This window comes from Stegostoma tigrinum, chromosome 20 (assembly GCF_030684315.1).
Source record: "Stegostoma tigrinum isolate sSteTig4 chromosome 20, sSteTig4.hap1, whole genome shotgun sequence".
In the NCBI taxonomy this organism is placed as follows: Eukaryota; Metazoa; Chordata; class Chondrichthyes; order Orectolobiformes; family Stegostomatidae; genus Stegostoma; species Stegostoma tigrinum.
The window spans coordinates 24,617,520-24,629,739 of NC_081373.1; the positions used below are offsets into that span (position 1 = coordinate 24,617,520).

Here is a 12,220-nt window from a genome sequence, read left to right on the forward strand (position 1 = left end):
AATTACACATTATCATCCTCAGGGAATTCAGTGTTGAGAATTGGTTAACAATCATAGGATACTGTTTATGACACAAACCTTCTTCAGTGTTGCACTGTAATAAAATATGCTTTCGATGGAAACACCCTGAACTGTGAAGAAAAGCAACTGCTACAAAGTAATAATAGTTACAAAGTACACAAAGTGAATGAGAAAAATGCAAAGCAAAGAAAATTAAGTGTAACTTAAATGACTAAATCTGGATCTACAACCTTTGTGCCTGCCACATATTTTCTTCAGCAAATCCATATCTACAATACCTCAACACCAATATCCATGTCTAACAAATTATCTGGAGCTTGGTGGAGGTAATATCTGCCTCTTATTTAAAAAGTTGCTGTTTTAGTTCAGTTTAAAAAGTCAATGATCCATTTTCTATGATGGAGAGCACATGAACACCACAAGAATTCTCTGCACGTACTAAGTTGCTTTTATTAATCCAGAACCGCATGCTACAGATACTGTACAGCATGAACATTGATTCATTACAAAAATGTTTTCAAAAACGAAAAGAAAAAAGGAGCAAAAAACAGAACAGGAACATCACAGTTGTTAGGAAACATTGAGAGTATTCACAAAAGGTCATCAGCTTCTCAGTAAAATGGAAAAAAAAAACAGCTATACAACTGCTTCATTTCTACTACAATGGCACCAAATGAATGAAATTTTTCATCAGTTGTATACAGTCTTTGCAACATCAACATGCCTATTTTAAAATTTACTAAATACCTACTGATAGTAGTGTACATAAAAAGTGGCAGTTTCAGTTTTGAGTAATTTCCCCAACGTACAGAAAATTTGGCCCTTATGGGTTTTATTAATTCTCACCTTTCAATGCTTTGCTTCATATGAATTTTTTTGGATGATTTTGCCAATAGCTACCAAACACATTGCGTTATAGCTTAAACTAGTCAGCAACATTAAATCTACATACATACCTATGTTACCTCACAGCTAAAAAGGACCAAAATACAGCAAAAATGGGGGAGGGAAGATGTATCGACCTTTAAAAGTTTGGCACAGAATACATACATAGAATATAGGCTAAGCAATTCCAGGGGTTGAGGTTATAGTCCACAACGGGGCTTTAGATGGGTGCTCAGATGCTTTATTTGTGCTATTCCAAAAAACATTCCCCCCCTCCCCCAATCGCTTTCAAGTTTTATTTTGTACAATGGCTTTTTTTCAGCAATTTTGTGCACTTTTGTTCTTTACAATGCCACTACGTTATCCATTTGGTGACAGTCATGTATCACAACAGAGGAAAAAAGGTGAATCCTTGGTAAATGAATCTTTTTCATATATAAGATGCTTACACTAAGCAAAAGAAAACTTTATACATTGAAGAAATGAAAAATATTTAAAAGACAACATACATGATACAACAAGCATCTCTAAAGCAATAAATACTACTGGTCCTATAGCGTTGTAATTTCTTTTTGCAACACCCCCCTCCCCCCAAAAAACAACGCCATGGAACAATGCATATTAACACAGTTTTCCCCATTATTTCTGTACATTTAAACAATAACACGCAACATCACAAAAGTTGTTCCACACAATTAACAGGTGGCACTGCATTCATTGTGCCCTTAAGGATAAAATGGACGTAAAATGATTGGTTCGCAAGCTCTTATTTAATACAAATAATACAGCGTAGCCAACTCCTTCCACAAAGGCTTCTTTGAATTTGATACTAGTCTCTTACTGGCAAAGAATCCACCCAGTAAGAGCCCCATAACAGTGATGAACACTACAAGGTTTTGCAATGAATGACAAGAGGTTGGCAGGATTTCTCTCAAGGCTTATCCTACATATTCAAAGAGGACCTTGAAATAACAATGGGTCAAATATTGACCAATGCACTCCATAACATCTACCGACATGTAGCCATATGGCACAAATGAAATAAAAAGAACACCGGCAACTAGGCTAAAAGCTATTCTAAAGACTTGGTTACAAGTGAAAGTGGCTGGGACTGTGTCTCTTGCAAAGAACCATGGGAATGGACAACTGGCATGGATGAAGTCGAAGGTCGAGTCTGCGATGAAGAGGAGGATGTGGACTGGTGTAAGGTGATGGATCGGTGCTCTAATGCCCCGTTCTGGCAACTAACAGCTGAAACTGTGCTGGACTTGAGTGCTGAGTTTGTCGACAAGACTGAGGAAGATGATGGTGAGGAAAGATGGGCCAAAGGATCAGGTTTCATTGTAAGTGACAGAGGTTGCATTTGTTCAGTCTGTGGATCAGAGTCTGCTGTAGAAGGGCTTAACATGGAAGGAGAAGGGGGAGGAGAATCTAATATGCTTCCATCTGAAGAGGGTGGGCTGGCGCAGCTGCCTTCACCTTGTATGTAGCGAATGCACTTTTTTTTTCTCCTAGAAACAGGGAAAGATTTATCTGTAAATAAAGGGCAAAAAGACTAATGGAGTTGGTTATTTGAACAAAGAAAGTAATTTCATTCAGGCAACAAGAGAACATCCATGACACTTGAAGCATTAATAACTAATGCAAGGCTCAGTTAAGCCTGTATATCTATAGGGATTTACAAATTTGCTTAAATGCAACAAAGTATAACTTTCTGTTATGTAAAATGCTAACCAAATGACAGTATATCAAATTTATCTGTTAAGAACCACACCAATTTGAGAATGACAGGAAAAGATATTAAAGAAAAGAATGAAGGAAAGGAAAGGAACAAGAAACCATAGAAAATGCAAAATAAGACAAGAATAACTGGTTCTATGGCCTGCAGGCTGTGGCTGATTCTTTTAATGGGCTGCAATGGAAAACGCAAATCAATTAAGGCTTGGTTGATTGAAAAAAGATTCACATTTCATTAACAGGATTCCTTGTCTGCGTCATTTTCATACCAGCTATCTGAGAGAGGAAAAAAGGCTTTTATTGTACTTCACAATTCCTGGAGCAGTTTGGCCAAGGGTTTATTGTTAGAGTACATTTAGTTTACTTTACAAACAAGCAATAGTTCACCACCAAATAAAATTAGCAAACAACATTTATTTATTAGTATGCCCCTCTTAATTTTCACAACAGGTAGAAAAAATGCATTAGTATTCAGACTGCAAATAATCTTACTTTGTCCTGCATTTTGCCAAAAAATGGGATATAGAGTCCATCTTTAAAGTTTTCTAACATCACACCTCATTGCCCCTTGCCCAAGTTAAAACTTCACCCCCAACAGAAGTCTGTTAAATGTATTCTGGGCCTGGATGGCAAGACATACTTGAGACAATTTCAGAGTTCAAGCCACAGAAGCCTGCAAGGTCAAGCACATGCTAAGATGCTACATATGCATGCTGTTAAACTCAAGGTTCCTCATCACAAAAGGGCTGTGTAACAGACAGAAACATGCAAGTGAAGCAGCAGATCATGCATCATATTAAACCAAAGCTGAAGGAGGTGAAATGACCAACTTGGTGGGCTCAAAACAGAAAATAAAACGCAATACCAACAATCAGGTTATTGCCAAATGAATAGGATCTTCTGACTCACTTCAAAATAACTGCAAGTCATGGCTGGGAAACTACAAATAATTTTTATTTAGCTCAATTCCTGAACTGCTGAGGGTGAATGATCTGGAAGCTGTATTTAAACATTGCATAAATTATTTCAATAACAAAGCAATTTATTTAAATACTAGTCCCAAACATTTTTTAAAAATTTTCCATACAATCTATAGATAGAGATATTAGATTAGATGCAGAACAAAAGCAAAATGCATGTGCCAGAGGTTTCTCTGCATCAGTGCATTACAGATAGATGTTCAATTTCAAAACTTAATAAAGCTATAACAGGAACATTAATAACTTTTCAAATTTCAAATTTTTTGTGCGGGGAAAGAATTCTAAAATTTCAGCAACTGTTAGTCAAACAAAAGTAACAGTAAACAGGCAACATGTGCTGAATCCTTTACAAATTGCAGTTTCAGATGTCAATCCTTTCAACTTTATACATTTTCCTGCTTGTGTTTTCTGGAAATGGATTTCCCTTCTCTAGTCTTCCTCAGCCAAAGTACCTTCTTCCAATTCCATCTTCCTAATACTGCCAATTTAATTAAGCCAGCAGATGGGAAATGTCAATTACATAGTCCTCTCTCCTTCCAATGATCTTTCTTTAAACTTCTAGAAATTGTTCTTCTTACTTTCTCCCATTTGGAACTCCTAGGGTCACAGATCTTCCCAAGCTAAGGCTCTGAGCAAACAATGACTTTCAGATCTGTCCAAATGATGTCAGAGTTATTGATTTTGGACACAAAGTATATTAGGTTCATAGATTGGATATTCTTCCTTGCTGTTAACTGCCCTGCCTTCCAGTTCGCAGCACGTTAGTTTGGAAAATTGTGAAATGATGGCAGGAATACAGTGGGAATTTCATTTGTTACTTCATTGCAGATTAATGTTATTTCAATTCTAATCGCCACCTTCACTAATTGTCCTGTCCCCAGCATCACTCTTCAAGAGTATAGCCAACTAATCTCTTACAAGACTTGCAATTTCATTGGTGCCTCTGGATGTCAATGTACATATTCCGCACACAATGGAGCATTCATTGCTTCAACCCAAACATGAGCTCTGGCTGCGATGAATTGCTCACGCAAAGATACATCCTAACATTCTGCGGAAGAACAGATTGGTAACCATTTTTCCAACTACATTTCCTTTCAATTTAATCTTTTATTAACATGTATGCTGGTTGCATTCAATTTAACTCTCTTTTTAATTCTTGGCTGCAAAAATCTGAAAAACAACAATACAAACCGAAACATTTCTCCCTCTCCCAAGAAACGTCTAAATTAAAGATAAAAAGCATAAACTATTTTGCTAACAAGTTTTTCTTCTAAATCCAAGTCAGGAAAAACTTGGGTAAAATTCAACAAATGTTCTGGGTTTAAAAGTCAAAATGTGTAATGCCATAGAGCTGTACAGCACAGAAACAGACTGTCCAGTCCAATTCATCCATGTCAACCAGGTCACCTAAATTAATCTAGTTCCATCTGCCAGCATTTCGTCTAAATCCCTATAAACCCTTCATCTTCATTTACCCATACAAATGCTTTTCAAATGTTATAATTGTACCAGCCCTCACCACTTCCTCGGGCAGCTCATTACCACTCTGTACGTGAAAATGTTGTCCCTTTGGTTCATTTTAAATCTTGCCCCTCTCACCTTAAACCTGTGCCCTCTAGCTTTGGACATCCCACCCCAGGGAAAAGACCTTGGCTACTCATCCCCCCCCATGCCCCTAATGGTTCTATGAACCTCCGTAAGAATAGCCCTCAGCCTCAGAAGCTCCAGGGAAAATAACCCCAGCGTATTCACCCTGTCCCCATAGCTCAAAAGCTCCAATCCTGACAGCGTCCTTGTAAATCTTTTCTGGACTCTTTCATGTTTCACAACATCCTTCTTATAGCAGGGAGACCAGAATTGCACACAGCATTCCAGAAGAGGCCTGAAAAATGAACTATACATCCTCAATATGACCTCTCAACTCCTATTCTCAACACACTGACCACAAAAGGCAAGCATACCAAATATCTCCTTCATAATCCTATCTAACTGTGATTCTGATTTCAAGGAGCTACGAGCCTGCACTCCAAGATCTCTTTGTTCAGCAACATTCCCCAGGACTTTACCATTAAGTTCTATCCTGATTTGCCTTTCCAAAATGCAACACCTCACATATATCTAAACTAAAATCCATCTGCCACTCCATGGCCCATTGGCCCATATGCTCATGATCCCATTATATTCTGAGGTAACCTTCTTTGCTGTCCACTACACCTCCAATTTTAGTGTCATGCAGACTTACTACCCATACCTCTTATGTTCACATCCAAGTCATTTATATAAATAACGAAAAGCCATGGACCCGGCACCGATCCATACAGCTCCACATTTTTTTTGGGGGTGGGGGGCTCCAAGGCCTCTAGTCTGAAAAGCAACCCTCCATCACCACCCTCTGTTTTTCAGCTTTGAGCCAGTTCTGTATCCAAATGGGTAGTTTTGCAGGTATTCCATGCAATCTAATCTCGTGTATTTAATTTCACCTCCAAGTTGTTGAGGGATACGATGGGAGTGAGCTACAACAAACCTAAACTTGCTTATGCCAACAAAGGACCAGAATTACCAGGCAGCTAATAACAAATTGGTGAGGAGAATGGCAGACTGGGTTAGACTCAGTCATGATGTTCTGTACAAAATAAAAGCCTATCAGCACTCACTGTCTAGATTCAACATTGACAATGTCCTTTTGGGTCTAGCACCAGAGGACACCTGCTAATCTGGGAGCCACATTTAATAAGGGAGTCAATGCTTTCATGGGAAGACAAGAAATTGGGGCCAAAGTATTTCTTTTCAAATTTTAAGTAATCCGGAATTTACATTCCTATTATTTTGCAATTTTAAAGAAAATTTTAATCATTATTGGTGAATTATTTATCCACACTTTTTACAGACTTCTATAATGTAGCAACAATCCAATTTCAATATTTTTGCTAAAGCCTTCACCATGTATGACACTCATCCACAAGTATAAAATTGATGTCTGAAATAAGAGATGGGCACCCTCAAATATAAAGCATTTATTTGGCAATATTGAAGAGGATAATCATTTGAAGAATCCCTTTCACAACTGTTTATTTGGGTTCTTTACTCATTCCTTTTAACAGTACATTTTGCATTATAAATCTGATCATTATTCCACTGAAAATGCATTAAAATTCTTATTGTGATGTCACAATTAAAGAATTAAACCATTCATAAATTTAAAAAGGATTGCACGATAGCCAAAATGCTCAGAAGTGCTAAAAATGCTATAAGGAATTAATCAGAAAAGCTGCAGTGTCAAATTTACTGCTGCTTTTGCAAAATCAGTACTGGCAATCAATCCTCTGGCACCTGCTCAGTAATGCACGATGTTTGTCCATCACTTGGCAATTGTCCCTGCTGCATCTTACATAATATTTACTTTTAATTTGAGCACCAATTATTAATGACATGGTCAAATAAGATGAAAAATGTATACCTCAATCATGGAATTCAGTCAGAAGCACAACTATATTTACATTTTAATTATGCTTTAAGTTTATGAGTATAGAATGAAAGTAGCTACTCTTAACGTACATGCCAACAAAGACAATGCTAAAAAGAAACACGCAAGTGCACAGTCTCCATAAGCCTCAGAAGATCAGCAGAATTTTCACTAATTTCAAAATCTGATAAAGTGTGGTTAGAGAGACTGTAACACATTCTGAATTAGGTGAAATGAAGTGTGAAAAGGAGATCAAGCACTACGCATACATGAAAAAAACAAAAAAAGTTTCAACTTGGAAGAAACAAATACCTACCATGACAACATTCCCACTTCAAAGACTGCATGTGTCAGGACAAAGAAATAAGATTTAACCAAATGCAGTCAACAGGAAAGGTGTATATAAACAGGACAAAACATTTATTCCCTCTACCCAGCCAAGTCCTAAGAATTAGAGAATTGGCAACTGGAGTAGTTTGAAAAGTTCTAGAGTACCCAGATTAGCTGTGGTGGATAAGCCTTTGACCATTTGATGTCTGAGTTTGTTTAGTTAAACCGAATTGTAAGAAAACTAAAAGAGAAATTTAATTGTGTTACTTAAAAAGATATTCCAACAGATTTTGCACTCGCCTGAAAATGAAAGTTTCCTCTGAACGAGCTTGTAGCTGGTATGACGCCCAATTACTAAAAATAAATTGGCGATTAATACATAAAAATGTAAAAACATTGTTACTGGAGTGCACAAATACCTTTCTGCTTCTTGGAAACTTATCTGTTGTACAAATCTGTGATAATTACTCAGGAGAGACGACTATTTTATCAATAAGATAACAGTTTCTGTAAACAAAATAGTAGCACTAGATGATGAAATTTCACATTTACTGATCAAAATGGACTCATGCACATCAGTACATGTTGTACACTTTGAACTGCATTGTGTACGCATTCACCGGAAACTAGGTGAGAAATATATATGTGGACATACATATACAGATTTTTATGAACCATGGAGGTTAGCAGTTAGAGCCAGTTTTTAAGAACAACACTTCTCTCTCCTCTGTCTATGGTTCACTGCACCAATCTCCGACACAAGGTCACAGGCCCATCATAACCACGATTTGGGGAGGGCCAGGTAAAGGTGGAGGTTAAAGGGGGTGGAGGTTAAAAGGAAGTGGACAGTGCTTGCAAGGAGACAGACCGATGCTGCTAATAAAAGGCAACAGGTAAAAAAAAAGAAAAGGAAAGTAAAAAGAAAAATCTGCAATAAGCTATAGAATATTAGCACATTAGAGCACAGGAAAGTCACACGAATGCACTACAAATCCAATAAAGGGCATATTTAATTCCGGAAGGCCTAATGGGAGTATACCTGCAAGGTTTGCACCATAAACTCTGTTGGTCTAGCCCGAACAATGCCCGACACTTCTTTGGAGTATTTGCATCTGTTAGCATGAAGTAAACAAAAACAACAAATGGAGGATACTGCTCACTGGATGTGACATCTCAGCCAGAGCTAGTGGTTTAGCTGGCCAAGTTGGCATTCTCCCCTCATCACTTCAAAAACAAAATTCACACTTCCTGGCAACAATAGATGCAAGGGTAAGTATCAGCATCCAATTTAAAAAAAACACTGAAACAGTGATAGCAAGAAGGGGAAAGTACCAATTTAACCCAGCTGAAACCAACCATAGCAAACCTGGGAAAACGATACACACCTGCACGGGCCGCACCAGTTATTCTGTTGATCAAGGCCAAAGCGCGCTCGGCATTTCTTAGGAGCGCTCAGATCTGAACAAATTGGAAGAAAGCGAGCAGAGGAGACAGAAAAGGAAGAAAGAGAGACAAGAAAACAAAAAGGAATAAATCAATGTATTTTTTACCAGTGATCAGTAATGCCCTCTAATTTCATAAATATGTATTAAAATCACAGCTGTGTTTTGCACCCATTTAAAAAGCACCAATATTGTGTGGCGATACAAATTAGAATTATTTTATAGTAGATTTCAATCAGAATTGACAAAAAGTAGTAAGTGGACTGAATAAAGAACCTGCTGGTTGCTGCCAGCAGGAATGTTAGGCTATGAATCAAGCTAAGAGGTTAAAGTGCATTGCAAAAAGAAGCTAGATAGCAGAGTCAATTTTACATGCAGGTCTTCTGACAGCAAATGTGAAGTAGGATAATGGGATTAGTCAGCAGGTAAGGCTAATTACGTGGAGGATACATCAGAAAACAGGTACAGCCCAAATTAATAAATGTCACTACAAGACAGCAAGTACATACAACAAGCTTTAAAATAAGTTACAATTGCTAATGCATTCATTATTTTATTTTTACAAGAGTTCTACAAAAACAAGCACTGTAATGTCTATAATTCATGCACTGATTACTTTATCACTCTTGGAAAGGCAAACCAGCCATAAAATTAAAACTTCAAGTATTACAATTAACAATGTTATAAAACATGGTTAGCAGCCAGCTAAGGTTTAATCTGATTAAAAGTTGTTATTCTATTATGTGAAGGGTGCCCTTTATTCTGGAACACAAGTGCTGTCTACTTACCATTGGTTTCCCCTGCCTGCTTTTCCCTTTTCCTCTTCTTCCTCTTGCCCTAATAGCGAGAGAGAAAAAAAATGGAGAAGGGAAGAAAACAGATCTGTTTGTCCACTAGGTTCACAAAAACCACAGCATTATCTGAAACACCTTAGAGGAATACAACCCCAAGGACAGCAGCACTCCAAGGCAGATCACAACCAGGCGAATTAGGGATGAGCAATAAATACTGATCTAACTAAAAAAAATGCTTCTGCCAATCAACACTAAGAAACAAAAGTTAACGAAGAACAGCCCTCTGACGTGCACAAGGATCTGAACATGAGAGGACACTGTTGGTTTCATCATGGTTATTATTTGTAATATTAACCAAGATGTCTGCTGGGCCTATAAAGAACAAGGGAGCGAAGGATGGGGGAAACAGAGCAGGGAACGTATTAGGGAATTGAACTCACATAGTTATCTCGTGCTGACCAGCCTGGGTAGAGTTGCATATGAAGCTGCCGTTCCTTTCTGGCTAACTCGTAGTACTTTGCTTGTTCTTCTCTAGACAAAGCGTGCCACTGAGAATGAATTGGGTAGGATGTAGGATAAATAAATCAAATTAACTACTTGCATATAAAAGAGCAATAAAAGGTTGATGCATAAAAACTGGACTTTCCATACAATGAAAAGCATCAGCATTAACATTAGAATCTCTTACAGATTTGTTTACTGTAAAAGTAATTAGAATTTATTGTAAAATTAGAATAAATTGATTCATTGGACGTATACCGTTATGTGATTTTAGGAAGGCAAGAAGTAATCAACTGAGTTAAAAGTAAAGCTACAAAATAAAGGGGGGAAAATTGCTTATATTGTAAAGGATTGAAGGAATTTAACTGAAATTTCACTAGTTTAATTGAAATAGAAATCTAGAGGTCAATAAAATTAGACAGCTATTTACTACATCTGTATAATGCTCATCTCAACATTAGTTTAACAGAATTGCTTATACGTTCTTGGTAAAAGCATCAGTTTATCACAAGCTGCCTCATTCATATTAGTGGAAACACTTGCCTCCAATTCCTAAAGTGTGTCAATCTGGACATTCAACATGAAAAAGTTCAAGGTCAATGTAAAAATTGACACTGCCCTGGTCACAAAGGTTATGTTTGAACTTGGTCTTGTGCAAGTTCTTATCAATAGCTGAGGTTACATACCCTTCGGCCAAGGATCTGATTGATGGCTGCACTTTCTTTCAGCGTGCACTCTGCTACTACCTTCGCTCTCATTTCCTTCATGTACAACATGAATGCATTGAGAGGTTTCTTTATGTGTGGCTTTTTCTTTTCCTCTTCTTTTTTGGCATCCTGATGATGTTTTCTGAAAAAAATGAGAATCATTCCAGACTTCAGCAGTGGAAATGAAAATAATTATCTCACTTCTAAAAAGGCTGCATTTTAAAATGATTCAATGTTACAATCAAATTAAAAGCACACTATTAAAAAGCTGGAGTGTCAACATTTTATAATCGAAGCAGCATGATACCCATTCTTTTGACATTTTCATGAAGGTTTTAACAGGGAACATAGGGCTATTTTAATAACATCTTGAAGTTATGAACTATTTGCAAAGCTAACATACCAGTCTTTTAAAACAAAAACAAAAATTAGGACTCACGAATTATTGAGGGATCCGATGTCACTCTGGGAAGACTCTTGTTTGACAGTTGGTGTGACAATGGCCGGATGAGGAATTCCCGTTGTGTGTAAACTGTGATGTGGTGGAACCATGTGTGGGGGGAACCTACCAGAGAGAAAACTGTGTAAATCAACAGAACAGAAATGAATGAACGGGAGGGATGGGTACATTTGATATATAAGCAAGCATACATGCAAGCACAAGCTGTCACAATCACTCTATGTAGTCGTGATTAATAACATAAAATGAATCATCATTACATGACTGTCAGGTTGACTTTGAGACTGCTAACAGTATTTCATGATTAAAAAATACAATGTATATGCTGCAGAAATACAGATTATGAAACATAAATTCCAAGATGTTCTCTTATACAACTCTGTACTTTTTTTTAAAAAAGGCAAGGGCAGCTTTGATTTAGCCCCTTTGACAATGTTTGTAACATAACCTATCCAAATTATTTATATAGTTAAATCACAATTTCTAGTATTATTGAAATCAGTTGAATTTGAGATACATCAAAATATTCCATGAATCAAACCAAGAACATCATTTCCTATTAATGTAATAATGGTTTATTTACTGCTTCTTTTCAAAATATAGTAAAATGATTTTGGAGTGAACATTTGTGTCCAATTACACAGCATGTGGGAGGTTGTTATTGTGTTAGCTGACAGACACAGACTTTTTTCTAGCATTAAGTATTAGCAGAGTGAGCAGTGAAAATACCATTTAGAGTTACCACAAAACATAAGACAGTACACAGGTGAAGTATTTTATAGCACACTAGGGCTTTCAAAAAGCTCAAGAGTATTATTCTTCATGCAATGAAGTGGATACATTCATTTCATTACCTGAAGAGACTTATGAGAGTTCAGAAGTTAATGGACACTATAA

General features: G+C 37.0%; 1 protein-coding gene across 34 annotated transcripts in view; it reads right to left on the bottom strand.

Moving 5' to 3' along the window:
- Nucleotides 1–446: 446 nt before the first annotated feature.
- The window catches only part of tcf7l2 (transcription factor 7 like 2), a 180,518-nt gene continuing 168,744 nt past the window's right edge, over nt 447–12,220 (bottom strand). For 5 of the 34 annotated variants that reach the window (XM_048550651.2, XM_048550648.2, XM_048550644.2 and 2 more), the window contains 8 exons: nt 11,303–11,428; nt 10,843–11,005; nt 10,096–10,203; nt 9,650–9,698; nt 8,805–8,877; nt 8,459–8,531; nt 7,406–7,430; nt 447–2,439 (listed from right to left, as the gene is read on the bottom strand). In XM_048550651.2, the coding sequence (XP_048406608.1) occupies nt 1,979–2,439; nt 7,406–7,430; nt 8,459–8,531; nt 8,805–8,877; nt 9,650–9,698; nt 10,096–10,203; nt 10,843–11,005; nt 11,303–11,428 (1,078 nt within the window). In that variant the 3' untranslated portion in view covers nt 447–1,978. Of the gene's footprint in view, nt 2,440–7,404; nt 7,431–7,719; nt 7,774–8,458; nt 8,532–8,804; nt 8,878–9,649; nt 9,699–10,095; nt 10,204–10,842; nt 11,006–11,302; nt 11,444–12,220 lie in introns of those variants that run through there. The other 29 variants (XM_048550642.2, XM_048550647.2, XM_048550641.2 and 26 more) reach the window with 24 other exon arrangements.